Source organism: Delphinus delphis, chromosome 20, assembly GCF_949987515.2.
Source record: "Delphinus delphis chromosome 20, mDelDel1.2, whole genome shotgun sequence".
Taxonomy (NCBI): Eukaryota; Metazoa; Chordata; class Mammalia; order Artiodactyla; family Delphinidae; genus Delphinus; species Delphinus delphis.
In genome coordinates, this window is record NC_082702.1 from 39,742,652 (window position 1) to 39,770,646 (window position 27,995).

General features: G+C 53.8%; 1 protein-coding gene across 3 annotated transcripts; it reads right to left on the reverse strand.

Annotated features, from left to right (window-relative positions):
• Positions 1–161: 161 nt before the first annotated feature.
• Positions 162–27,988, reverse strand: TK2 (thymidine kinase 2). 3 transcript variants are annotated; one of them, XM_060000988.2, is made up of 10 exons: positions 27,862–27,982; positions 26,586–26,623; positions 22,172–22,246; positions 19,758–19,811; positions 17,103–17,192; positions 14,811–14,884; positions 7,568–7,656; positions 6,914–6,993; positions 3,980–4,060; positions 162–2,852 (listed from the first exon to the last, which is right to left on the reverse strand). In XM_060000988.2, the coding sequence occupies exons 1-10, from the start codon at positions 27,974–27,976 to the stop codon at positions 2,754–2,756; spliced, it is 795 nt and encodes a 264-aa protein (XP_059856971.1). In that variant the 5' UTR covers positions 27,977–27,982; the 3' UTR covers positions 162–2,753. The 3 variants fall into 3 exon arrangements, with proteins under 3 accessions (XP_059856971.1, XP_059856972.1, XP_059856973.1); XM_060000989.1 differs by lacking the exon at positions 162–2,852 and adding an exon at positions 3,559–3,596 and having other exon boundaries at positions 27,862–27,988; XM_060000990.1 differs by lacking the exons at positions 162–2,852; positions 3,980–4,060 and adding an exon at positions 6,568–6,827 and having other exon boundaries at positions 27,862–27,988.
• Between the last annotated feature and the right edge of the window lie 7 nt (positions 27,989–27,995).

The window sequence follows — 27,995 nt, forward strand, 5'->3', positions numbered from 1 at the left end:
AAGCGTGTGCCAGTGACCCTGGGGCCTCTGGTAAATAAGTAATCCACTGTCAAAGCCCAGAGACATTGGGCACAATATTATTGTTATTAGATTCTCAACAGTGGAGGGCTGACGTCTCCAAGAGCTTGTCAATTATTTTAATAACTGTAACTTCAGGGTGAAGAGGCCAAGGGGGTGAGGTTACTCATTCCGCAGATGTGCGAGCATTTGAAGTGCGCTCCCCCATCTGGCCCCAGGCTCTAGGAAAATGAGGGTGATGCGGATTCCATAGCACCCAGGGGTAGACAGGTTTTGGAAACATCTCCTACCTGCTCTCACAGCAATAAATACCTCAATCCTTCCTTCCTCAGGTCAGATGGTGGGAGCCTGCGGGAGCCCCAGGAAGGGTCTCTGACTGATGCATTTCTCAGGCAGGGGGGCTTCTCAGCTAGGTGAGGGGCTCAGGTGGAAAGGAAGAAAAGAGGCAGGAAGAGAAAAAGAAAGGGAAAAACAAGCAGGGTGACAGCACTTCCCAGGGCCCACGTTTAGCAAGGGCCTGCCAAGCCATGCCACGCTCCTCACAGCCGTTCCTGGGAGTCCCTGGGGAGTGCCTCTCTCTGCTTGAGGAACTGGGCCCCGTGCCTACCACGTGCCATCTGCCCTTTCCCTGCCCTGGTTCTCAGCAGTGTTCATAACTGCTGTGATCCCTGCCACCACCAGCCCTGCCTGCCACATGGGGGAGAGCAACCCTTGGTGGGCTGGGCTCTAGCCATTTCCTGTGACATCTCTGGGCTGGGAGATTTTTGTGACAGGCCCCAGCCACTGTGGGTACATACAGCATCCTCTCCAAGGTGCCGGGGTGGGAGGACAGAGAGCTCTTATGGACCCGGACATCCCGTTAGGAACACAGTGTTTAAAAATTAAAACATTACCTTGCTGGTATGAGGACGCTGCAGGGGCCTAAATCGCTGGCGCAGGAAGCGCTCCAGAATTATCACCAGGTTTTAAGTGAAGGGTTTATTGGCTATCACAGAGCAAGATTTTGTTTTTTTTAAATCACATTTCCCCCAAAACAGATGCTCAAATTGAGGGGAAATTGGACTGTTTGCAAAGGCCCAAAGATGGTCCTGGCATGTCCAGATGCCTGGAAGCAGAGGCGCTGCCTCCCCCAGGTTTCTGGTCCATCACCAACATCTGGGCTGAGAGACACATCCCCACCGGACTGCCGCCCTCACCCTGTGCACACGGCCCAGGAGTCAGTCCAGCCAGAAAGGGCTGGAAGCCAGAGTGCTGCCCTCCTAGCGCTGCCTCTGGGCCCAGGCCACCCGGGGCACCTGTCACCTATGTAGTGTCAGAGAACTGCATGCACAGGTGCCACACTCACACAGAGGCTGGGATAAGGCCTTCCAACCTTCAGGTACACCAACCACCACTCGGGAGAGGCCAAGGCCTGTTTCCCCAAGTTCATAATCAATCCTTCCCCGTGTCTGCAACAGCCTTCTGGAAGCTCTCTCCACCCACCTCCAAAATTCAGGAGCTCCAGTGCTCCAAGAGCCTTTGCTTCCCAGCCCCAACTTTCCTGCCCAGACTGTCCCCAAAGAGAATGTTCCTCCTTTCTCTTGCTTCCTACTTGACTCAGGAGACAGCCGTGCCTTCAGTGCATTGTTACAGCTGAGCGGAGCTTAGATATTCTCTGAACTAATAAAGATGGTTCATGCCCTAGGGCCCATGGTGTCCCTTTGGATGGAAAAACATTTCAAAAAGACGTAAGGCCACTGTATCTCTCCCCTGGGCCACAAACTCCCAGGAATTCCAAGGGTGAAGCTCCTCACACAAGGCCACTATGGAGGAAGGGAGCCTCAGAAGCCAGGCTGGCAGCCCCTTGCCCACAACAGCACTGGGCACACCAGCCTGGCGCCATAGGCCATTGCCCTGCCGGGGAATCGGCAGCAGCTCAAGCAGGACCTCCGTCACCAAGGAGACCAAGCACCATTCAGGAGCCAAACCACGATTCTCCTAAGGACAGCGAAGTCCCGATGATGAGGTGGTAAGTACCACATCAGCCTCACGCTAGTGAACCACCGAACGCTGGGCTCCAGCCAAATACCACACAATTTTGTGAGAGTCTAGAAATGCTAACTGTCCTCAGGAGCTGCTCAAATAAGGAGAAAATGAAGATGCTGGCTGCACGCACCGCTGCCCCCGCTACCCCCCCCCCACACACACACACACTCCCACACACGTGTGGGGCTCTCCAGCAGGGAAGGCAGGGCTCTTGGGATGAGGCAGCCTGGGGCAAGAGATTGATCGTTTGGGAGTCACCAGAAGTCTGAATGGTGCTGACTCCACTGTCACTGGCTGTGTGACCCCGGGGAGTCCCTTAGCCAGTCTGAGCTTCAACTTCCTCCCCTGGGATGTAAGACCACTACCTCGCCCTCGAGGATGGTCTGAAGGGCTAGAGACCATGAGCCCAGGGTCAGTCAGGTGGCTCTTCCCTAATTTAGAGGGATTCAGAGGTGGGAAACCACCAGGAGAAGCACCGGGGGAATGCAAGGCTGCGACACCAAAGGGCCACGACAAACCCATTGGTCCCATCATGTCATTTACCCACGAGGGCCAGAATCCCAGGATAAAGACACTGGCAAAGGAAAGAAGACCATCAGGAAGACAAATGTGCCCAGATAGAAAGCCCTCTCGTGAGTGGATTGTTCCAAACTGCTCGTGAGAGCTAACTTGGCAGCAGCGGGCATTTCTCTGGCATGATCTTCCCCGTCCTATGGACCAAGCTTCCGATCCTCTGGAATTAGTATTCGGTGCCGGTTTTGTTCAAAGAGTTCTAACATTTTCTCCATGTCGTGGTCAGCCTCAATCACCTGGAAATTAAACACACAGGTCACAGGGCTGCCCCTGACCTCAACATCATCCTCCCTTCACTGATGAAGAGAGAGAGACAGGGGCAGGCAGGATGAGGCAGGGAGAGGCAGGGAAGCCCAAGGTCACAGGCAGAGAAAAGGGAAGGTTAGGGCCAAACAGCTCCCGTTTCTAGGTCAATCCACATTCTCAACTATATTTTCACTTAAGAATCCACGATAGTTGTCCCTGCGGCAAGCTCATGAATGATTTTTTTATCATCATTTGATATCAACCATTTTTCTATAATGAGGGGAAAAAAATAAATTTTCTTTAAAAATCCAGTACAGTAATATCTCACTTTCCAGCAACCTCACTGCCTGCAAGAGCCATGAGTACAGTGTTTGAGCAGCTCAGACAGATGTCTCCAAGGCCATGCACACAAGTTTGTGCAAGGCCCTCCCTCAGATCCCACACTGTACACACGTTCCTAACAGTCCGAGGGACCCAACGGCCTGCCTAAAGAAAGTTGGCAGCAGCAAATCAGAAAACAAGGGGACAAGGAAGTGGGGAAACACTGATGGGGCAGAAGCATCAACACAGTTAGAAATGGTGAGTGCCAGCAGGAGAAAGGAGGGTAAAAAGCAAACAGGGGAATTCAAAGGCATTAGTAGTCTGGGGCAAACAGTCCTACACACCTCAGCACCTCCTAAGGGGGCATCATTGTGTGACAGACCAGAACAGCAACTGACGTTCCTTCAGATGCCCTGGGTCACCAAGAAAAGGTGCAATGAGGCTTTGGGCCTGCCACCCGCCGGAGAAGGGACGGGCATGTCAGAAAGACCACCACCCCAAGCGGTTAAGGCCAAAACCCAGGTCCAGGGGCTCCAGCCATCTGGAACTCTCCTTTGCTGACAATGCTGGATAATTGAGATGCTACTGTGCCACCAGCGTAATGACACTGGGACAGGTCACCTTCTCTCAGGTCTGTCCAGCTCACTAAGGCTCAGTCCAGAATGGGGACTGTGAGACAGAGTCCCTTCCACCCTCCCCACTTCCTTCTTTCAAATTCTCCAGCTGCAGAGTGGCCGACATCCCCCGAGTCGCTCCTCCTTCTAGAAAAGTCTCCTGCCCTGTTAGGGGGGCTTACCAGAACAGGGGCCGCCACGGGGAAAAGGCTCCCTTTGATGAGCCACTCCTCGTACAGGTGGTGAATAGCATCCAGGTATTCCTGCCGGAGGGGGTAAAAAGGCAAGGGCTGTGGGGAGCACACAGGGAGAAGACCTCTCCCCTCCAGGGGTATCAGGGGCAGGTTAGGTGAATGGCAATGACCACAGGGCAGTGGCTTGGACTAAGGACCCACAACAGCCAACCTGGCTCAGGTGGACAATGAGAAACGTGGCCAAGCACTCTGTCAGCCAGCCCAGGTGTCGCAACAGGCAGAAGCATCCCTCTGGCCACCTGCCCATCCCTCCAGCGCACTCTGCTCCTCTGGCGCTTTGGACATATCCTCCCACCTGGCTGCTCTCGTTTCCTGCCACTTCTCCATCAGCAGGGCCTCTGTTTCTTCACAGGGGCCTGGGAAGCCTCTGAACCCTCCCTCCGTCCTTCCCACCAAGAGGACTATGACCCTCACTGGCCCAGGAGCCCCACTTGGCTGCTCTCACTCCAACAGACAACTTGTAACCTATTGATCCTTGAAAGCTTAAGGGCAAACTTCAGAAGGAGGACAAGGTGAAACGCAAGGGAGAAGAGGCCCAGACCCACCCCTAGGGCATCCATGCCTGCGCAACCGGTAGGACTGGACGGCACTCTCCCACAAGCAGGCCCCGGTGCTCTCGGCCACAGGCAAACACCTCCTCAAGCAGCAATTTACTCCCAGCCCTGAGGCTCTCGGGTAAACCACACTGCTGCCTCTTTATCCACCACCAAGTTCTCCCTTGGCAACAACAGACTTGTCCTGGAGGCCTTGTCAAAACCATTAAGACAATGTCCTCGACAATGACTTGGACAGACTCCAGATTTGTCACTTCTTCCAAACGTCTGGGTCACCGCACAGAGCTGCCGTGCCCCATCCCAGCTTGGTCCAGCCCCGCCCCACTTCACCCTTCCTCTAATCACTCCAGTCTCCAGATTTCAAAGCAGCTGCGCAGAACGAGGCCTGGGCCTTCATGGCTGGAATCCACCTTGCTGGTGCCGGGGGCAAACAAGGCTGGGTGGGCCTCAGGAGCTGGACTGGCCTTCTAGGACCCCAGTCCAGCCCATCCTGGGCTCAGACCCCCATGATATCCCAGTAAATGCTTGCCCAGCCTCTGTCTGTGTACTTCCAGTGGCATTCACATGGGGCATTCCGATCAATATTAACTGAGCAACCCCTAGGTGCCAAGGCCTGGGACACATTCTAGGGACGCAGAGGGAATAAGATCTAATCTTAAAAAGTTCATGGTAGTTTTCTGAGGGATGGGGAGCAAACACATAAAGAAATAGTTTCAGAATATTTGTCCTAATGGCTGTGATCATAATAAGCACAGAGGCTGGGGGACCACAGTAGAGGGAAGGTCAGAGAAAGCTTCTTGGAGGAGGTGACACCTGAGGCAAAAGAAACCACTATGGCAAAGGTACATTTGTGTAACTCCCTGGTGAGGGGTGGGGGGAGCGGGAGTGGGGAGAGGGGAAAGGGGAAAGGGGAGGGGGGAGGGGGGAGAGGGGAGAGGGGAGAGGGGAGAGGGGAGAGGGGAGGGGGAAAGGGGAGGGGGGAGAAGGGAGGCGGAAAGGGGAAAGGGAGAGGGGAAAGGGGAAAGGGGAAAGGGGAAAGGGGAGAGGGGAGAGGGGAGAGGGGAGAGGGGAGGGGGGAGGGGGGAGGGGGGAGGGGGGAGGGGGGAGGGGGGAGGGGGAGAGGGGAGGGGAGGGGGGAGGGGGGAGAGGGGAGAGGGGAGAGGGGAGAGGGGAGAGGGGAGAGGGGAGAGGGGAGGGGGGAGAGGGGAGAGGGGAGGGGGGAGAAGGGAGGGGGGAGAAGGGAGGCGGAAAGGGGAAAGGGAGAGGGGAGAGGGGAGAGGGGAGAGGGGAGAGGGGAGAGGGGAGGGGGGAGGGGGAGGGGGGAGGGGGAGGGGGGAGGGGGAGAGGGGAGGGGGGAGAGGGGAGGGGGGAGGGGGAGAGGGGAGGGGGGAGGGGGAGGGGGGAGAGGGGAGGGGGAGGGGGAGGGGGAGGGGGAGGGGGAGGGGGGAGAGGGGAGGGGGAAGGGGGAGAGGGGAGGGGGAAAGGGGAGAGGGGAGGGGGGAGAGGGGAGGGGGAGGGGGGAAAGGGGAGGGGGGAGAGGGGAGGGGGAGGGGGGAGAAGAGAGAGAGAGAGAGAGCATGTGTAGCCACAACTAGCTCTTTATGGCCAGAGCATGAAAGGCAGGGAGTGGAAGGGGATGAAGCCAATCATGCAGGATCTCGGATGGCATGCTACAAGTGGGGACTTTATCCTAGACAGTGGTGAGGCACTGAAGAGGGCGGGGTTAGGGGATTGCATGCGTGGTGTTCTGTACTGGGAACATCACCCAAGCAGCAGTGTGGAGGATGGATTTCTGAGGGGGATGCGGATAGTGAGAGACCAGGGCAAGGAGAGCAGTCCAAGCCTGTTAGACAGCCCTGACTAGAGCTGATGTGGCCCTGAGCCAGAACCCAGAAGGGTGAGGCACTGGGCAGACACTAGTGAGTTTCACCTCCCAGCCAGGCACTGTGCCAAGCACTGGCACTGCAACAGCGAGCAAGTGGGCACGTCCTAGCGAGGGTCCAGGGGACGGCACAAAGGCAGGCAATTTTCAGGAGGTGGACCAAACAAGTCCTGGGGACACCTGGGTGGGAACAGGAGAAGGGACGCCTCTGAGCCCCGGGGGTGCCCACCACTGAGTCTGGGGCCACAGGAAGTGAAGCAGACCTGGACACCGCACAGGGTCTCCAGCTCAGAGGAAGTCAGAGTTCACCCTCCAACGTGCTCAGTTCCTGTTTCTCTCCCTGAAACAACAGCACAATGATCTCACAGAGGGTGGGGCCAGGACGGGATGAAGTTGCACCTTTCCCCAGGTTAAAGGGGCTCTTACCAGTGGAATGACCTTCTCCTCTTCCCTGCACCTCATCTTTAGCCTCTGGTAACAGGTCTCAGGAGTGGTCTGGAGATAAACTAAGATTTTAAAAAACATATATGTGGCTTTAATTACTCTGTTCATGGCTTGGAAGTGAAAGTGAGGGGTAGGGGGAAGGAAGGCGTGTGGCCAAGGCGTGGAGAGAAACATCTACCAGCAGCCCTGAGCAGGAGAGGCAGACCAGCTGTGTGGCCAAACAGGCTTCTTGACCCTCATCCTGACTTTCATTCTCTTTCCACATCACCAGCCCCACAGGGTCACTGTGAAGCTGAACAGGTTCCGTACATTGCCAGAGCTTAGCACAGGGCCTGGCACCCGGCCCGTCTCAGTAACGGTCCAGGTTCTGTCCCTCCTCCCACCTTTACAAACTAGAAAAAACCCATCATATCACAAGGGACCGAGGGGAAAGCAGTTTGAGGAACTGGCCAGGGTGCTTCTCCAGGAGGGACCAAAAGCCCCAGATTCTATCTGCCCTTTGGGAGAAGGCTGAGTCAAGGCAGGGGAAGAATTGCTTATGGTGAGGGCCCTGCCCACCACCCCTGCTGCTTGAGGCCCAGCCAACCACCTCCTCACTGGGCCCAGGGGAGGGAGGCCAGGGAGGGACTGTCTCACCTATCAAGTCAATGGACACGTCGATGTTCTTCACAATCCAGTCAAACCATTCCGACAGGACCACATAGTCCACTTCAGGCATCTTCCCACTGGAACGAGAGTTATAAGGGTTTTATTACCCCATGAGAAAGTTCCTGGGCTGTGCCGTTCCCCCAAAACATCTGGGCACTGCCTTTATTGAAAGGGCACTGCCAAGGGAACCATGACATAGTGTAATCACGTGATACTGAGCGGGTAGTGATGACAAGGACCCGAAACCTCCCGACCTCCCGCTGCCCAGGGACGGTCGATGGTATAATGCAGCGAGTATCTTGGCACTGCCCGAGGGGAGAATTCATTTGGGATTTGAACTCCAAACCAAGGAAGGGGCTGTGAAGCCTGTCCCCTGAGAACACGGACAGCGCTCAGGCTGGGAGGTGGAACAGCAAACCCGTTTCACCTCTAGAAATTTATTTTGTGGAAACAATCGTGGATGCCCTCCGTAGCACTATTTAAAAAATAATGAAAAACTAAATCATGGTACATCTATCTAACAGAAAACCACACAGCAACTGAAAGACGATGCTATAAAATAATATTTAATGACGTGGGAAATGCTCACAATCAAATTCTCATTATTCAGTGAAAACAGGAGGATATAAAACTGTGCATATATCACGACCCAACCATACTTTCAAGAGTATTCATCCACACATTTTGAAAGGAGACTGGAAAGAAAACCACCAAAAGGTTAACAGTGCTTTCCTCTGAACTGTAGGATTATGGGAGACATTTTTTTCTTTATCTCTTTCTGTATTTTCCAAAATTTAACAACATACTAGTTTTCAATTCGGGGCGGGGGTGGGGGGGAAATTACTACATATTTTAAGTAATAACTGAAAAAGAAAGAAAGGAAGAAGAAGCCCACAAGTGAGAGAGACCTGGCGTCTGTCCTCTGCCCTGGAGGAAATGAGCAGGGAAGAGCGGGAGGAGGGGCAGCAGCTGGAGGAAACAAACCAGGCAGCTGTGGGGTGACCCTCAAAGGCCCAGGAGAGGAATTCCTTTCAACATCCTCCACCCGTCTTGAATATCATCTTGGATCCACTCAGAACTGGGTTTGGCAAGGCGGGCTACGGGCGAGTGAAGGTGCCTGAGCTGTGTGCAGCTGGGGGTCTTCTGACTGCTGACTAAAGAAGGGAAGGCGGGGAAAGAGGCCAGTGGAGTGGGTGGTTTGCAGCTGCCCCCGCCACGGGTGGTGAACTGACTCCCACCTGGGTGAGGGGGCAGGATGGGCGTGGAGGAAGGCGCTCTGAAGATGACAAGCTCAAGCAGCCCTGCCTGGGGGCCCAAACGATGGGGCGGGGCACAGACTGGAGGGGGACATCCTCCCCTAGTCCCTGAGACCACCAGACGCCCTCAGCGCAGAAGAGCTGTGCCTGGCAGAGCAGCAGGAAAATGCAGGGTGCCCGGGAGAACAGCAGGGGCAGACGGGCAGTTGTCGGCGCCTTGAGGGGTCTCAGGCATCAGACTTCAGCAGGGAGACCAGAGCAGACTAACGTGTGAGGACCAGCACCCGCCCCCACGAATAAGTCGGGGAGGCTTTGTAGGGGAGGGGAGAGGGAGGAAGTCCCAGGACATTGCAGAAGGGACCAAAATTCAGATACTAAAGGTAACAACTTTGCGATCACAGCTCATATGGTTGCCCATCCCCCAATTCTTTCCTCCTACCTCCTTAAAAGTAGCCCATGGTCTATTCAGGGTCCATCCCACAGGCCTGAGTGTTCAGGGAAACCTGACCGCAGCCCAAGCTTCAGAGCAAACCAACTGGTCTGAGGGACGTCCTCTCCGCTGGCCAGGCTAGGTTGATCAGCCCAGGCCAAAGGGCCCAACCTGACCAGTGAGACATGAGGGAGGTTTGCTCCTCATGCTTAGAGGAGAGCCACTGGCAAGACATCCACCCTCTGGCCAGCAATGAGAAGCCCGGTTCTGCCACAGGCGTTGTGTCACCAAGAGGGACTCATATTGAGGACACAAACAAGACAGTAGGAAAACAGAGAGAAACAGCACTAGGGCCACCGAATGAAACCAACACCAAAGCCTGCTGTTAAGACAGCCCGTGACAACCTCAGTGTTCAGGCTACTTTGAGCTGGGCTGCAGTTAGCTGCAGCTGAGAGTATTTGATATTCAGACACCAAACCACTCTTCTTGACATGTTTTCCTTCTCTGGAACAAAGCTGACTCCGAGGGAATGAGGATTTGCCAAAAAGAAGCTGCTGATCAGCCCCACTCGCTCCACCGAACACGCAGCCTGGGCACACAGCACAGACTGGCAACTCAAGGGTGAGGGCCAGTGAGCAGCACACATGGAGGGAAAGTTGCCCAATAGCCTCCCACGTCATGAACGCTGGACAGCTGGTGTGAGACTGCCCCAGAGGACTTCACCGGTGTCTGTAAGGCTCAAGGGAGGTTCTGTCAAATCCCAGAGCTGGGAGGATACCCTTAGCTGTGGCCACCGAACTGAGTCACAATTCAGGATATAGGTAGCACAGTGTTAACTAAAACCAAACCAGCTGACACCACAAAAAGTGTTGGGGCCTGAGAGCCGCTGCTCTGCTGGAAATCGGCCCCAGGTGGTCTTAGGACACCTCCTGGGTGGCTCAGGAACCTCCCATTCTCACCTGGCCCAGGCAAACCCGGGAGGAAGCAGGTCCTCCCTTCCCGATGCTCTCCTTAGAGGTCCTCTAGACGGCTCCGGGGCAGCCTCCCTGAGGGCAGGGTCGGCAGGCAGACCTCCAGAAAACCCTTCCAAGACTGCCAGGAGCCATGTGCTGGGGGGTCCAGGACAACTGGCCACCGGCTGAGCGGAGTGAGGAAACGGAAGCTGCCTTCCATGATTCTGAGGCATGTCAGGCAGCGGGCGCTGTTTTATCTGTATCTGCAGTTTTCCTCCTAGAAATCTGCCCGGCTCCTCCTTTGTCTGCCTCGAGAATGGGGCGCCCAGCACCACCGCCAAGGCACTGCTTTTATTTCCACAGAACACACGGAGGGCAGCACCTCTCTGCAGACCCACCAACGGTGGACTGAGGGGGTCTCATGGTGCCTTCCCCTTATCCTAGGGGGGCAAAATTGAGGCCACGAGTCCACACGAATCCTGCTGTTTTGTTTGGCACGGTTTGCTGCCGCCCTCCCCGAGGCCCAGAGAGCACGGGTTGAAACTGAAATCACACACTCAAATGCCAGCCTCCTTGTGCACATGACATTCTTTTGTTTCTCACAAGACCTTGTGAGGTCAATTTTAGCCCCAAGTTATAGATGAGGAAAACTGAGGCCCAGAGAAGCTCAGCCCAGCCCTGAGCCAGGGACTGAAGCCTGGCTCTCGGCGGCTCCCAAACCCATACGCTCCTGGCTGCACCACGTGCCCCAACCCCACCTGCCCCGTCTGTCAGCTGAGGGGGCTGCCCCTGGGCCTGTCCAGTGTCTCTCTAGCCTCAGCCTGAGGAAAGCCACCGCTCGCAGGCCCATGACACAGGCAGTGCGTCCCCAGTCTGGCCTAGAGTGAGGAGGAGTCCAAGCCCCAGGGCCCATCAGGGCAGCAGGAGGACCCGCCTGTTGTTCCAAACGCAGGGCCTTAATGGATGTCCACAACCCGCAGCCCCAGGTGAGTCAGTGTGTCACTTCCCCAGCTGGGCCCCATGCAATTCCCTTCCTTCTGTTCTTAGAGAACACCAACCAGGCAATCCTGTGAAACCTTTGTGTTCAATTAGCCCACAGGGTCGGGCCACACAGTGGCCTGCATGGCCGCTTTAGCTGCCTGAGTCTTTCTCGCCACCTTCAGCTGTTCATTCCAGCACAGTGCCCACACCTCAGAAGTCCTTCTGGTTCTTTAAGTCTTTAAGGAGACTGTGGAACCAGAATCTTCCTTGTTGGCAATTAACCCCTGGTGGCATAATTGCATGTATGTTCTGCCCACCCCAAACTCGCTGGGGTGAGGATGCGGGCGGAAGAGGCGGGTCTCTCCCTGGAGTAGCTCCTCACTTGTCCAAGGCCCAAAAGGCAAGAAAGCCCTTCCAGAAATCTGGCTTTGGGGGATGCAGAATTGCAGAATGTGGGCTTTTCTGGGCACCCGAGCCTGCAACTGCAGACAGCAAAGCCACGCCTACCGTACTTCCTTCCATCCCAGTCCCTCCAGATTCCAAGCCAAGGCTGCAAGGGCTTCTGTGAAAGAGAGAAGGGCCAACCCCAAGGCTGAAGGGGCAGCAACCATGCACCCCCTGCCTTGTGTAAGGGCTGTCCCCACACAAGCTCCCAGGCAAGAGCTGACACCCAACACAAGCCATCTTGTGGTTCCCAGTACCCAGCTGAACTTCCACAGGTGGGAACCAAAACATCCTATTCTGGCTATGAGCAAAGGATCCAGCCAAACCCAGTTCTAGGCGTCATTTGGTTTAGGCTCAAAATGATGGTAATCTGTATTTGGGGGGCATGGAAACATCTACATTCGCAGCACCACTTCACTGTGGAAGGCCCACTGCATGGAGAGAAGCTGGGTTTCTAATGAAAGTGACCAAGAAGAAAGCCCACATCCTACCCTTCCTCCCACCTGTCACTTCTTTAGCTCTGGCTAGAAATACCGTTTACTGTGCCTCCAAAAGGAAAACCTTTGGCCTACAGCTGCCTCACTCCTGACCTAGGAATACACCCAGAGACCCTGAAAACAAAGGTAATACAACAAAACCCCCAACAACCAAAATCTGAAGCCACAAATGTGAAATGAAGAAACTGCAGGTGGTGCAGGAAGCTGAGGAAATCCTGCTCCACGAAGAACTTTCACTCTGGCTGGCCACCTGCCCCACGGACCCCCACAAAGACAGCCCGCAGGTCTTGCTTTCAACGACCCCTAAGGCCCAGGTGAGGCCCCAAGGAAGCCACGGGGCAAAACTCCCAGGGGAAAGGACCATGATTGGCACAGACGGCCCCTTGCGGGCCACCTGGCTGCTGCCTTCTTCGGAGGCTGCCCCTCCAAGTGTGACGCCAACCAGCAGGATGATAGCTACCCAGGGTGCTTTTCTGCTACAAATGCAGGCTCTCGGGCCCCACCCTGGAAGCAGCATGGGTGCATTAACAAGATGCATGGAGTCTGTGGGAGAAGTTGAGTGTAGGGCCTGGGTGGAAAGGGGCAGAGGCCTGGTCCCCCGGAGCCAGCACACTGGGAACTCCCCTGGGCCTGAAGCCTCTGGCCTTACAGAGAGAAATCTAGATGTCTCACCACTTCCTCCTTCACTGCTGCCCCACAGAGCAGTGTGCAGGTCAGCCCCCCGGTCAGTTTCCTGCCCAACCAGGAAGGAGCAAGGCCTTCGAACCCCACGTGGTTCCTGGTCTGCCAAACGCGGTCAACAGTGCCCAGCTCAGTGCTGCCTGGAGGGCTCAAACGGAAGGACAACGACTGTAGCTCCTGCCCACGGGTCCCTGCCCTGCCCCTCAACCACATGAGCCGTGCCTACTCTCAGGTAAGCTGGACCAGTCCCACAAGTGAATGGCCTGCACTGGGAAGGTGCCTCTTGGTGTCCCTGCCCTTGGATCTCTGCCGCCCAAACTCGGGCTCTCTGGGGAGTGTGGCTGAGTGAGGGGGACTCCCAGCCACATGCTGAGCACACCAGTTGTTACAATCACAGGGATATGTTATGGGATAGAATGCAAAGACTTCGAAGAGAAGTCTTCAAAGAAATTTCCAGTTAGTTAGCCGGCTGCTTCGGGTACGCAGGCTGGGAAAACCTGCAGGGAAGCGGCCGCCTGGGTGAGCGTTTCTCTGCCTTTGGAGACTTCAGGGAAAGGGTTTGAGGAGCACTGCCTTCTCTCTCATCTCCCTGAAACCAAAGTGGCGGATGGCCTGGCCCCCCTGGGCCCCCCCTTTGGGAAGCCCAAAACTGCCATTTTTGTAGGTCAAAATTGGTCAAGTGCTAATAATTTCATACGGTTCAACCTAATTAGAAGTTGTCTTGAATACCACGAAGAAAACCAACAGAAAGAAGTAATTAAGAGTAACAAGAGGGGCTTCCCTGGTGGCGTAGTGGTTAAGAATCCACCTGCCAAGGCAGGGGACGTGGGTTTGAGCCTTGGTCCGGGAAGATCCCACGTGCCACGGAGCAACTAAGCCTGTGCGCCACAACTACTGAGCCTGAGTTCTAGAGCCCGCGAGCCACAACTACTAAAGCCCGTGCACCCTAGAGCCGGTGCTCCACAACAAAGAGAAGCCACCGCAATGAGAAGCCCACACACTGCAACTAAGAGTAGCCCCCGCTCGCCACAACTAGAGAAAGTCCACGCACAACAGCGAAGACCCAACGCAGCCAAAAATAAATAACAGAAAAAAAAAGAATGAGAGGCTCAACCCACCTAGACAGGGAGGCTGGGACCACAGCTGCAGATGGGAGGGAACAGGGAGGCAGGGTGTAGAGAGTGGAAGGCAGATATCAGGACCAGCTCTGTGAGGGAGTGAAGCTCAAAGCTACCAAGAAGGGAGACGCAGAGAAGAAGCTGCAGCCCATTCCCCAAGACCCCCAAACATCAGCAGTCAACTGAGCGCAGGAGTGGAGGACCCCACACCTCTGAGGCCACAGCACTGAGGGCCACCAGAAGCCCCCCCAGCTAGGTCTGTGTGACAGAGTCTGCTCCCACGAGGGCAGAAGACAGCTGTGAGTGAAACCACAACAAAGAGCATGCACACTGCTGGACTGATGGCTCTGGTCGCTCTGACTCTTCACCCCTCCCTGTCTCCTCCCACTTTGCCATGTAACCCACAGGGCCCTGCCCCCTCTCAGACTGGGGTGGGCTGGTGTGACCTGCTCTGGCCAATGGATGTTAGCGAACGTGAAGCAGAGACCTGAAAAGAACTACGGTGCTTTTGATCTGCCATAGCCATGAGATGTGAATGCCCAGGCCAGCTTGCCGGTCCCAGAAGGAGGATCAGCAAGCAGATGAGAGATGAGTCACCCCAGTCACCCTCACTGGGCCACCCCAGACCAGCCAACCCCTGGACATATCATTGAGCCAGCCAAGGTCAGCAGAGCCGCCGGGCCGGCCGCCCTGGACAGCCGAGCCATCAGCGCGGAGAGCTGTCACTGAGGCCTTGTGGTTGGTTGTTACACAGTGTTACTGTGGCAACACAGTAGGTACTCAGTATGTGTCAATTAGATAAATAAGTTTCAATTTCATTTCTAAAAATGTAATGGTTTAATAAATTATCGATTGTGCAAACTACGGTACCTTCTATACAAGTTTTCTACAAAAACGTATCTTGCGCTGTGAATTGACCGCTCCATCAACCGTACAGGCAATGTCTACAAGAAAACAAAAAGTGATTCACTAACTCAGGCAAAGAGGAAGGGGTCAGGAAGCCTTGAAGAATGCCTGTTGCTCCCCCTGCCTATGGTCTATGCTGAATACAAGAATTGAGAAGCCTCAGGAGAGGGAGGTGGACACCAGAGAACCGTGTGTCCCACGTTAGGCTCCCTGGGCCCTGGACCCTCCCCACACCATACCCTGAATCTCAGTGGTCAGTGCAGCAAGGCCGGGTGGAGGGCCTGTCAGCAGCAGCCTCCTTCACAGGAGGGGTGAGGCTCCACTGGACTGTGGGTTTGAGGAAGTGCTAGAAAAACTGCCAAGTGCCCCCCGGGAAAGTGGTGGCAAGCACAAAGCGTGGTGATTATCATGGACCTAAATAGGATGCATTTGCTTAAGCGGAGGCACAGCTCCGAGAGAGCTGGGCTGTGGCATTATGGAACCCCACCAGCATGCCTGCCAACCTCGCCGCCTCCTCACAGGGCTGGCTGGGGATCACTGCAGCCCTTCAGAACTGGAAAGGACTGTGCCCAGGAAGAGGGAGGACGACACTGACATGGCCCCTCTCTGCCAGCATGCACACACCCTCCACAGAAGGCCTTTCCCTTTGTCCAGTGTCCCATTGGGAAGCCGGAGGTGCTCTTACTCTTGACACCAAGTGGACAAACACTGCTCTCACTCAGCCTGGCCCACAGCATCCAATGGGGCCTGGACCAGCAAATCGGAGGCTGATTTAAAGCCATAACCCAGGAATTTCCTGACTCTCCTATTTGTCTATCTGTCCATCTGCCTTCTTTTCTGTTTTTCAGTCCTCTCCTTACTTATGACTCTCTGCTGCCCATCTTTTGCTAGTTCCCCATTTATCCCTCTCTCCTTCTCTTCCTCTTTCCTAGTCTGTCCATCTCTCTTTCTCTGCCTCCTTCCTGATAGATTTCCTTAAACAGAGGAACACACACACAGCCCGTTATATTCAGATATACTAGATACAATTTACATTTGCAATCGAGTGCCCACCCAGGAGAAGCAGGCTGCAGGCCAACCTCAGACCATACTCTGACATGGATCTTTTAGACAGATTTTTGGGGAGATAGAAATTTATATGGTTCTGCTCATATCTTTTTCTATTATTAAAAGACACAGATTTGTAGAAGAATGACAGCTACGGCTGCAAGTGCCCAGCCTTGCATCAAACCACTGAATGGCTGTGTCAGAGAAACTGGCCGATGGATCTCCTGTCTCCTTCAAGGAGAGCCTCCAAAGCCAGTCTCTTAGGTGGTACTTGCCATTCTGAACCACGGGTGCCAATTGGATCTCTCAGTCAGCCTTTCTTCTAAGAGACTCTGCCCCTATTCACACCCTGCTGATGGAAGGGGCCTAAGTGGCCGTGTTTGTGACCTGCCCCAATACCTGACTGGACCAGGGCTGGACACCTGACCCAAGCTGAGCCAATCAGATTCTTCTCTCAAGAACCTGAACTGAGAATGTGAACAAGCCTTGTGAAGGTTAGATCAGCAGCTCTCATGCAAACAAATAAGGGATATGTTAAAATCACCTGGAGAGCCTGATAAAACCCAGATTGCTGGGCCTCACCTCAGAATTTCTGATTCAGCAGGTCCAGGATGGGGCCAGAAAATGTGCATTCCTAACAAGTTTCCAGGTGCTGCCGCTGCTCCTAGTACAGGGACCACACTTTGAGAAGAGCTGAGTTAAAGGGAGTTGAGCCCAGGAGCGATCGGGTCATGAAGACTCGGGCTTACATGGCATCATAGCAAGTTCTTGGCTAGCTGAGGTTGGTGGGTGGGGGCACTGGAGGCTGGTCCTCAGAGAGCTGTAGGAACAGAGACCTTCACCCCAGAGACAGAGAAGGCTGAGCAGCTCTGAAGGCCCAGTGGGGCTTCCTTGTGAGGTTTCCCTTCCTGGCAACCACATGCCACTCATTTGAAGAAAACTGTGTTTAAGAAGGTTGAAACCATGGGCTTCCCTGGTGGCGCAGTGGTTGAGAGTCCGCCTGCCAATGCAGGGGACACGGGTTCGTGCCCCGGTCCGGGAAAATCCCACATGCCGCAGAGCAGCTGGGCCCGTGAGCCATGGCCGCTGAGCCTGCGCGTCCGGAGCCTGTGCTCCGCAACAGAAGAGGCCACAACAGTGAGAGGCCTGCGTACCACAAAAAAAAAAAAAAAAAAAAAAGAAGGTTGAAACCAAGCATCTGAAATGTACCTGAGGACGAGTGTGCTGGTCCAGCATGGTGAGCTGCACATATGTCTGCAGCGTGAGGCCCCATCGACAGGCATCCTGGTACATCAGACCCTAAAGAGGGGAGAATGCAGTGCTCTATCTGTAGGACTCCCAGCCCGGTCACAGAGTGGACAGAGACAGACACTGGAGCAGTTACAGGACAGCCTGGGAACAGCTATAATAGAAGCCTATATAAAGTCCCAGGGAGCATTCATTCAGGCATTCAATCATGTTCACTGAGCCCCTACAGCCTGCTCTCTATCTGGCAACCAGTGAGCCTGTTATACTACAGGAGCCAGTTATCATCACTCCCCTGTTCAGGACTCTCCCTGGCTTCCCACTGCATTCACAATGAAATCCAAAGCCCTTACCAAGGCCCACAGGGCCCTAGACAATCACTTCCATCTTCTCTTGTCTCCAACCATTCTTTCTTTGGCTCTGTGAGCTTCCAACCACATGAGCTTCCTTACTGTTACCCAAACACACAAGTGTGATTTCAACTCAGGGCCTTTGCACCTGCTGTGCCTTCTGTCTGAACACTCTCCCCCAGACACCTGCACTGCTCCCTCCCAAGCTTTGTTTAGGTTTCTGCTCAAATGTCACTTTGTCAGAGATGCCTTCCCAACCATCCTCTTTAAAACAGAATCCACCTCCTCAATCACTCTCTACCGCGTGTAGATACAAAATACTTCCTCCATGTTCCACTTGCTAATAATCCTATTCTGGGGCTTCCCTGGTGGCACAGTGGCTGAGAGTCCGCCTGCCAATGCAGGCAGGGGACACGGGTTCATGCCCCGGTCCAGGAAGATCCCATATGCCGCGGAGCGGCTGCACCCGTGAGCCGTGGCCACTGAGCCTGCGCATCCGGAGCCTGTGCTCCGCAACGGGAGAGGCCACAGCAGTGAGAGGCCTGCGTACCGCAAAAAAAAAAAAAAAAAAAAAAAAAAAAAAATCCTATTCTGCTCTTTTCCACATTTTTGCTTCTTTTTCTCTTGGTGCTAACTAATGGAACTCCGGTGCTCTGCATTGAAAACTGCTAACTCCTAACTGCGGGTGAAAGAATCTCAGAAAAGTTAGGAGAAACACTCCCTCTTGCCTGACAGCTGCAGAAAAAAAGACCTTTCTGCATCAGAAAACCAATTCAGATAAAGTGATGACCTGAGACTTTTCACAAAACTATCAATCTTGCTCCTCTGTCTAGAGTGGAAACTTGTGTAAAAATATCTAATTCTATTGTTTTTTTTTTTTATTATAAAACTGTCATTGGCAATGCTCTTTGTGCCACGGATACTCAGACTTCTGAGACTGGGACTGGGTCCTGTGAAAGTCACCTCTAACCCCTAACGTCTGCAACTCTAGTTGTCTTACATAACAATCCAGCCCTGGTTCCTCTGGGTTTCCTAGAAGACAGGAATGTTTCTGAGCTTCCTTGTATGCCCACGACTGGCATTCCATCCTCTCCCCCTTGCTGAGAGGTGAAACTCTTTTCCCGTCTCTGGGATTCTTTATTCGAAAGCTCTGAGAGGTTTTGCCTTATTTAAATAATATCCTTCTACCTGCTTTAGATGCCTTCTTAGCTCCTGTCACCACCGGCCATATCACACACTTTTTAATTGCCTTCTGCCTCCCCACACTGGGATATTGGGGCCAGCAGAGCAGAAGCTTCGAGGTGCTCACCGCCCCAGCGTCTAGAATAGTGTCTGGCACATGGCAGGCATGCAATGAATACTGGCTGAATCAATCAGTGAACAAGCACCTACTAAGTGCTCAGCACTGTGCTATGTTCTAGCAAAAAACGGTGAGCCAAATGAGACACAGTCCCTGCCCTTAGTGGAACTCAGAGTCTAAAGACCCACACAAGGAGATGCCATTTGTGTTGCTAGAAATGACAGGACAGCACAGGCTCCCCCTAGTCCAAGGTTCAAACCTAGATCTGTCATTTACCAGCTGTGTGACCTTGGGCAACCTATTTCAGCCATGGTTTCCTTACCTGAAAAACGAAACTAATCGTTCCTCCATCATGGGACAGGAGCCCAGAACCAGCATCCCTTTCTTGAGCTCACTCTTACAGGACCCAGACTCCACCCACCTCTTTCAAGCAGCCAGAGTTGAGCCTTCTGAACGGGAAGGAGGTGGGAGGGGCACAGGCACATTACAGCCCCTACTTGCTAGGTCCACCCTTGGGAAAGCAGACTGGTAGCTTCAGGGTGAGCATGAGGCAGCCCCTGGGCATTGGCAAGTGCAAACCCCAATCAGAGGTTTACCAAGGAAGCTAGTTACTTAGGGACAGGTCCTGGGGGGCTAGGCCTGAGGAGACCTGGGTTTCTTCTAGGGGAGGGTGGGGTAAGAATGAGCAGCAGGAGAAGGACCCTCCGGTAGCTGGGGCCGACCACTTGGGATAGTTTGGGATAGCTGACAGGAGGTCCCTGGGCTCCTTACATGCCCAGCCAGGCCTCAAAGAACCTTGACCTCAGACCATCGACATGCGGCCATTTTCCCTTTGTCCCCTCCCTCTCCCCCACCACCCAGCGAAGAGCAAGGACACGTCTGGACAGGGTGCAGGCTCAGGCACCAGCAGCGCTGCTCCTGCACACTTAAGGGGCAGCTGGCGGTTCACGCATAGAACAACACACTCACCAGAGGATTATGGCCTCGGACATTTCTCCACTTGGGCACGGGCTCCGTTAACACCTGTCAGGAAAGAAAACATCAGAGAGCTGCTGCTCCTCAGTTCTGAGCTCTGTGAAGGCTCGTGTTAGGGGTGGGATCAGGGAGAGAGTCAAGATTTGGGCGCCCAGGGTGGGCCAAAATAGTGGAGCAACCCTCCCTGCGAGGCCACAACTCCATGCAGATGTGGCTCCAGGCGCAGCTTCGAGAAATGACTTGAGAACCACTCTGCCCACCCCTGTATACGAGCATATGCACACGCCACTTCTCCTGCCGCCACAGGAGCTCCCGGGGGCAAGTGGGTTCTCCCAATCCCCCCTCCACGTGTTCCATCCTGCCCCTTACTGCCCAGCACATCAGGAAGGCAGGGAGGTGAGAGAAGCCACGAGGGAGGCTGCTTCTTGCACTTCAGGCTGCAGCTTGCACCCAGCTTCCGGTCTGGGGGCTCTCCAGCGACCTTGGCAGTGTGCCCTGCCTCCCTTTCCTCCCTCTGATCTCTGTGTTGGGCACACTGACGGCAGAGTCCTGTTTCTTTAGTAGCCTCCCTAAGCTGTGCAGGTGTGTGCCGGAAAGGATTTAAATGGTGCCCTTGGGACTTCCCTGGTGGTCCAGTGGGTAAGACTCTGTGCTCGCAATACAGTGGGTCCGGGATCGATCCCTGGTGGGGGAACTAGATCCCGCATGCATGCCGCAACTAAGAAGTCCACCTGACGCAACTAAGACCCTGCATAGCCAAAATAAATAAATAAGTAAATGGTGCTCTTGGGGCCAAGATTTTGAGAATATCCGGATCCCTCTGTGGACCTTCAAGTCCATGTGAGTAGGTGCCACAGGTCACAAGAGACCAAAGGAAAGCAATGCATGGGACCCTTGAAGAGTAACCTCCCCCCACCTTTTACCCCTCTGTGCCTTTGCTCATGCTGTTGTTCTGCCCAGTATGCCCACCTCACCTCATTTCACCTCAACTTTCATTACATGGAAAACTCCTATACGTCCTTCAGAATCCAGTTCAAATATCCCTTCCTCTGTGAATCATTCCCTGTTCCTCCCAACCTCCCCCTCCTTCTTCTGGGTCTTCAGCACTCTGGTCCTGTCCCCTGAGTAGCATATGCTGTACCACTCAGGCCCACCAGAGGCTGGGACACAGGCAGCCTTGACCTGTGCCCCATCTGTGGCACTGTCACTCAACAAATACTGAGCACCCACTGTGCCAGGTGCCAAGGATTCAGCAAGAGAAAAACCACCCCAGCCCTGCTTTCATGCTTTCAACTTTAAACTTACTGGGGAAGCAGACATTAATCAGGTCATCACAGAAAGCAACACATATTTTCAAACCCCGAGAAGTAGTACAAAATAAGGATACAGGGCTTCCCTGGTGGCGCAGTGGTTGAGAGTCCACCTGCCGATGCAGGGGACACGGGTTCGTGCCCCGGTCCAGGAAGATCCCACATGCCGCGGAGCGGCTGGGCCCGTGAGCCATGGCCGCTGAGCCTGCGCGTCCGGAGCCTGTGCTCCGCAACGGGAGAGGCCACAACAATGAGAGGCCCATGTACCACAAAAAAAAAACAAAAAACAATAAACAAAACAAAACAAAAAGGATACAGAGGAGCCAGAAGAACCTACACCATGGAGGGTAACCTAGCTGGGGAGGTCAGAGAGCAGAGCTGAGATCTGAAGGCTGGGTGGTTTTCCTAAAGCCAAAAAAGCTCTGCATACTATAGAGCCAAACAAGGGCATGGCCCCTGGAGCAGACAGCCTGGGCTGCGACATGGCATCACACACACTAGCCATGCGACCCTGGCCAAGCCATGTCACCTCACTGAGCCTCAGTTTCCTCTGCAACTGAAGTAATAACAGGACCTGTCTCATAGCGACTACTCCTGTAAGAATGAAATCAATTAGATAATATAACGATGCCTCAACACAGTGCCTGGCATAGAGTATTACCCTCATTAGCTGTTCACTCTCCTTGCTGACGGTATTGTTGTTGTACATTGGCTCCAAGGTGTTCAGTGAGAATACACGTGCTTCTAAAGTGTCAGCGAGAGTTACACAGCTCAGGACAGGTGTGTCGGGAGTCCCCCAGACGCCCACCTCCCCGGGTCTGAGGAGTCACTAGGAGGACTCACAGGATACAGCATATAGTCATACTCATAGGTAAGATTTATTACAGTGAGAGGTGACAAAGCAGAATCAGCCAAGGAGAAGAGTGTGTGGAGCAAAACCTGGGGGAAAACCAGGCACAAGCTTCCAAGGGGCCTCTCCCTCCTCTCACACAGGACGCATTCCCCCAGCAATATTTCTATAGGGCAGGTCCGGTTTGCACCCTTTATAAATGCACCAAGCTTTTGCAGGTTCCTTCAAACCTGGCGTGGAAGCTGTACCTCGATGTCAGCTGTGTTGGAGAAGAACTCCAGGCACGTTGTCTTCCCGCTTGCAATATTGCCCTCGACACATATCTAGCAAAAGACAAACGCATGTTAGGATCAGAAATCGAGTGCCTGGGGGAATACCAGGAAGAATTTCTAGGGAAGGGCTCAGGTGAACAGCATAATTGGTTCAGCCCAAGACTCCAGTGTGTACACGAAAATCCCTCTGGAGGAAACCCCCAGGGTCCTGTTGTTAGTAATAGCAACCACCCGATCCTTCCCCTCAGTGGCAGGCTCCAGGTCCACCGCTGCTGGCCACCAGGCCACTGCCCTCCGGGACAGACACTCCCTTAGGTCAACGCCTAGACCCCACACAGCTTGCCCTCGGCCACGCTAGCTCTGCCCTTCCCTAGCGCAACTCCTCAGACTATCAGATTTTAGGCCTAAATGTCCTGCCTCCTTCACCAGAACCTAATGGCTTTAAGGATGGGAAGCGTGTGTACGTTACCTAGAACCTAATGCATTGCTCTGTGCAGAAAAACATGCTTGGCCGTGGACTGGAAGGTATGAGGACAGGAGAAAAGGACTAAGATGGGCAACATACACCAATCCTGCACTTAACCTTGCCAGAACCTGAGAAGCGGGTTCTAACATTTTCACAGAAGAGAAAAATGAGGCTCTAGAAGGGCATAAGGCGAGGAGTAGAGCTTGAACGTTCACTCTGCTCACGCTAAGTGTACTGGGGGGAAGGGGCTGTCTTGGCACTGGTGGGAGGAGTCTACCCATAAGAAAGACAAGGAGCCTCCTACAAGTACCCCACTGCAGGGAAAGAAAGCAACTGAAGCTGTGGTTCTCAGTCTTACGTATGTGCTACAATCACCTGGGAACTTTTAAGAATCCACAAAAGGAAGCCACAACCCAGGCCAATTCTGGCATGATCTCAGGGTGGGACTCAGGCCTCAGTACCTTGGAAAGCTCTCCAGGTGATTTCAACATGGAGGAAGCTGAGTACCACGGACCCATGGCAGGGTTTCTCAACGAGTGGTCCACAGACACCCTGCTCCAGAAGCACCAGCGGAGCACCCAGACTCTCTCAATCAGACTCTGGGTTGGGACCCTTGAATCTGCTGCCCAGCAATTCTGACAAAACGCTGCTCAGCCAGGACTGCTGGTGACACGGGCCAAATGGCTTTGGTTCCATCAGACCATGAGAGGAAATGGGCAGTTCCACATATGTGAGAAGACAAACTTGCCCTTGACAACACATATTACATGTCCCCTGGGGTACACAGAGCCAGAGGGGACCTGTCCTGCTGCACAGTGACCTTTACACCCAGGTTGGAAGCACCCACAGAGAAACGTGGGCCACTTAAGTGACTTGCCCCAGGTGCCAGGGTTGGCGGGGGAAAGAGCTAGAATTCACACCTAAGCCTGGCAACTCCCTTCTCATGACCCCAGTGGAGCCTCAGTCACACCCTGCATAAAACACAGGGGCACGGTGGGCTGTCTCACCTTGCCCCACCTCTACAAACTCTCGTCAGCAACTGGACTCTCTCTCAGTTGGCTGCAAAGATTTCCTCCTGCCTTGATCCTAACGGCTACCTAGGAGAGCTGGACGGACAATCGCAGTTCCAACAGAGGCCTGGCCCTCCAATCCCGGCTCCCTGTCAGCTTACTCCTTCAGCACAAGAAAACACAGTGAATGTGCAAAAGGGAGACCCCGTCAGGGCACCAGTGGATTTTATTTTTATTGTTGTTCTTTAAAGGAAACAACTTTTCCTAGATATTTAAAAAGAGCTCAACCTAGACATCATTCTGCACAGACTGTTTCTTTCCTGTTCATTGCAAGGAACGTGTTATTGAAATCCCTACTGTTGGATGTTACATTCTGTCCAGTTACTTTTATTATAAAACTGTGTTGTGACACCCATTTTTTTGATATGATAAGCTGCGCTGTGGTGAACATTCCTGTACATAAATCCTTGTCATTGGCTCTGATTATCCCCTTCAATAGACTTCCAGAAATATAATCAGTGCATCAAAGGATAAGTGAGTTTTTACAGCTGTTGATGCATGATGCCAAATTGCCCTCCAAAATGCTGACCCAATTCACACCCCTTTTAGAAGGATGAGAGTGAGCCTATCAACATACTGTGCCAATGCTGGGCATATCCCATCCTAAATCTTCATTAATTTCATTGTTAATAATGTCTATAAAATTAGCCCCTGTGGGTTCTGTACTTTGCAAACATTGTCACATTGATCCCCACAACAATCACAGCTATGAATATTTGCACAGATGGGGAAACTGAGGCTCTAAGAGGTTAAGGACTTATCCACCTCCAAGAGCAGAGCTGGGACTGGAACCAGGTCTGAGGTCTGATCCACAGCTTTCATCACTCCATCTCCCAAAGCATTCTTTCTCTGTTAGGGAGGTTGAGCACTTTCTTATGTTTATTAGCCATTAATAAATTCACTCAGGAAATGTCTGTTCAGACTTTGTTCACCTGAAAACATTAGTCATTTCTTTTTAACCCGACTTTGGAATTTATTTTGTAATTCTGTGGTGGTGACTCACTTCGCAGCTGCAGCTCAGCCCAGATATTCCCTGTCCTGTCCAATCCCATGGGATGTCCCATGGGCACCTCAATTTATCACCCCCCAACACCCACATATGGCTTCTCTTCCCGTTCCTGTCCTCAGGAAAGGCTGCACCATCCACCCAGACACCCTCAAGGCCCTGGATATCTTCTCTCCTCACCCAGCAACTCAGCAATACTTCTGGGCCCCACTTCCTACTCACCTGCAGAACCTGGCCCGTCTCCTTGGCCCCTAGTTAAGGTCTCTAACCCTCCTTGTGGGAGCAGCCTCCCTGCTGGCCTCTCCCCCTCCAGTCCAGCCCGGCCAGGTCCCTCATCCCTTATCCATGGTCCACCACCTCTTCCTGAGACGCAAACCAGATCACAGCTGGTAAAGTCTTTCAGTGGCTCCGGGAGCTGGGATCTGTCTCCGGTCCTGTCTCCCGACCCCCAGGCCCTCCCCAGCCACCTCTCTGGGACTGGCCACAAGCCTCAGTCTCTCATCCCTCTGTGACTTACCCCTGCAGTTCCCTCTGCTCCAACACTCCTGCTTCGCCCTCTCCTCCTTCTCCCAGGAGGCCTCAAGTCTCCCCTCAGTCATCATCCTCTAGAAGCCCTGCCCCTACTCCCTCTTGTTCCAGATCCACCATTGTCCTATTCACTGCCATCCCCCTCATCCAACCACAGGCTCACTAACAACAGGGGCTGTTGGATTCCCAGGTCCCCAGGTCCACACAGGAACTCAGAGGATTTGAATGACTAAGAGCAGCCCTGGGCCTGAACGCAGGCTCCACATCACTTCCCATGGACCACCTACTGTGTGTCTGGGGGATAACAGACCACACCCAGAAAGCACCTAGGACAAGCCAGCTCACAACAATGCTAGCTCAATAATTAATAGTACAATACTGCACCAGTTCCCATCCAGCTCAACTTACCAACCCCTTCCCCCTGCTATGATGCCTACGCCATACCCCACCCCACCTCTAGTTTCAACAAACTTCCATAAATCTCAAGCATTTTCATCACCAGTCCTCTCCGTGTGACTTCACTCCTTCCCAGGCCCTCTCCATCACCCCAAATACCCCAGGGGACCTCCCCACACCTTCCGCCTTCTGCATATTCCAGCCAAGGTACTCCTGCCCACACCCTCCAAGCAAATCCCTTTCCAGCCATATCTACCAACTTCCAGCTCCCTTAAGGAACTGAGCCTCTGGATCAACGGTGACCGAGATACTGCTCCCCACCGCAGCCTGCTGAAGTCTTAAACATCCCATGGGCATGTCCAGTTTGACCCTCCTTTGACCTTCAACCTCACACCAGCCACAGTCCCACCCCAGAGTTAGCACCTCCAAGTCATTGCACTGGTGGAACCCTTGTCTGTGGACCCCCATGAATTCTCTGTTATCCCTCCCCCACCCACCAGTCTCAGCATTGGAATTCTGGGGGCAGCGGTCAGCAGACCTGCCCTCACAGCCAGGCTGCCACCCACTAACCCAGTCAACCTAAACTTCCACTTTTCAAATCTCTTTGTAATCATTCATCGAGCTAATAGTCCAAATCCACCTAAGGCTATGAATACATGTATTCTCCCACCTGTGTAGATTCTCAGGTAGGACATACCAGAAACTAGTAACAGAGGTGGTCTCTGGGGAGGGAGTCTGGGGCCCAGGAGTGGAGACAGACTTCCTTATCCCTGGAGATCCTCTTGTATTCGTTTTTTTAACTATGTGCACATAGTTAAAAAAAACTTCACTCCCCTCCTCAAAACATGTGTGTATTATACGTGTGTGTTTATTACACATATATAATCCTACACTGGAAAGAGGGCACATAAAAGGGAGACTTACCACTGATTTTTTCTCTTTTTCATTTTCTCTACCTTTATCTAGAAAAGAAAGGAAATCAATTTTTTAACTTAGTTTTAAATAGCTCACTCTTGGGCTTCCCTGGTGGCGCAGTAGTTGAGAATCTGCCTGCCAATGCAGGAAACACAGGTTCGGGCCCTGGTCTGGGAGGATCCCACATGCCGCCGAGCAACTAGGCCCGTGAGCCACAACTACTGAGCCTGTGCGTCTGGAGCTTGCGCTCCGCAACGAGAGGTTGCGACAGTGAGAGGCCCGCGCACCGCGATGGTGGCCCCCACTTGCCACAACCAGGGAAAGCCCTCGCACAGAAACGAAGACCCAACACAGCCAAAAATAAATAAATAAATAAATTTTTTAAAAAATTAAAAAAATAGCTTACTCTTCTTTGTCCTAATTTTCTAAACCACGACAAAAACAGTAATTTTTATGCTTGCTCCCTGGCCTAAAAATGTTTTCCAGTGACACCTGGGACCCTCCCTAGGTGGACGGAGGCAGGCCTACCACTGCTATCTACCTGTGTGACACTGAAACTGCCGCCGGGGTCCTGTTGGCACGTCAGGGCCCCAACTGTGCTCAGTTTTGGTCACTTAGTATATTCTGCTTTCCATTTTCCACACATTTTATATTTATGATCCTCACTGATGGGTGTCCAGCTAGTTAAAACGCAGAGTTACCTCCACTCGTAGCTCCGGGGAAAGAGTGGTTGGCGGGTGGGCCACTGAAACCCAGGGGTGGGTTTCAGCACAGGACTCAGGCTTCTCCTGCAGGCCCGGGGCTGACATCGCGGCCCACCCACACCACAGGGGTTCTCAGGTGCCACTGAACACCCCGAAGCCAAAGAACGCCAGAACTTGGCCACAACAGGGGCTCTCACTTCTGAAGGGGAGGGTCTCCACTCCCAGCGGGAGAAACAGCGCACCGAGCCTAACGCATCCACCGCTCGCCGGCATCTCCCCCAAGGCCCAAAGAATGGGCCCAGGAACCTTGGGGGAGGGGGGTTCTTTCCGCTCTTTAGAGGGCTCCCCAGCTCCGAACAAGAGTTGGGCCCGGAGCCCCAAGGCCCCACCCGCTCCCTGCCGGCGGGCGTCTGGGACACCAGCCAGCGACCGCCTCGCCCCTCCCCCCAGGCCGACCGAGGAAATCCTGGCGCCTCGGAGAAGGGGTTTCGGGTTCAGGCAGGTTCCGCGAGCTGAGGGCGCGGAATGGGGCTGAGGGCCGCCTCCGGGACGCCAGCAAAGGGAACTGAGAGACGCGTTACCCCGAGGCCAGGCCCAACGCTGCGCCCTTGGCAACCCCGGGCTGGAGGCGGGGCTCCCGGGCCTGTCGCGGCGCAGCGCCCAGGAAGCCCAGCTCCGCAGCCTCCGCAGCAGCATTGCCCCGCGCGCGAATCCA

Coding starts and splice junctions, on each gene's coding strand:
- TK2 (XM_060000988.2), bottom strand. CDS start 27,976: ATGCTGCTGCGGAGGCTGCGGAGCTGGGCTTCCTGGGCGCTGCGCCGC. Junction 19,812..22,171: donor CCAACACAGCTGACATCGAG/GTACAGCTTCCA, acceptor CTTTCCTGACAG/GTGTTAACGGAGCCCGTGCC. Junction 2,853..3,979: donor CCGTGGCGGCCCCTGTTCTG/GTAAGCCCCCCT, acceptor TTTAATTTCCAG/GTGATTGAGGCTGACCACGA.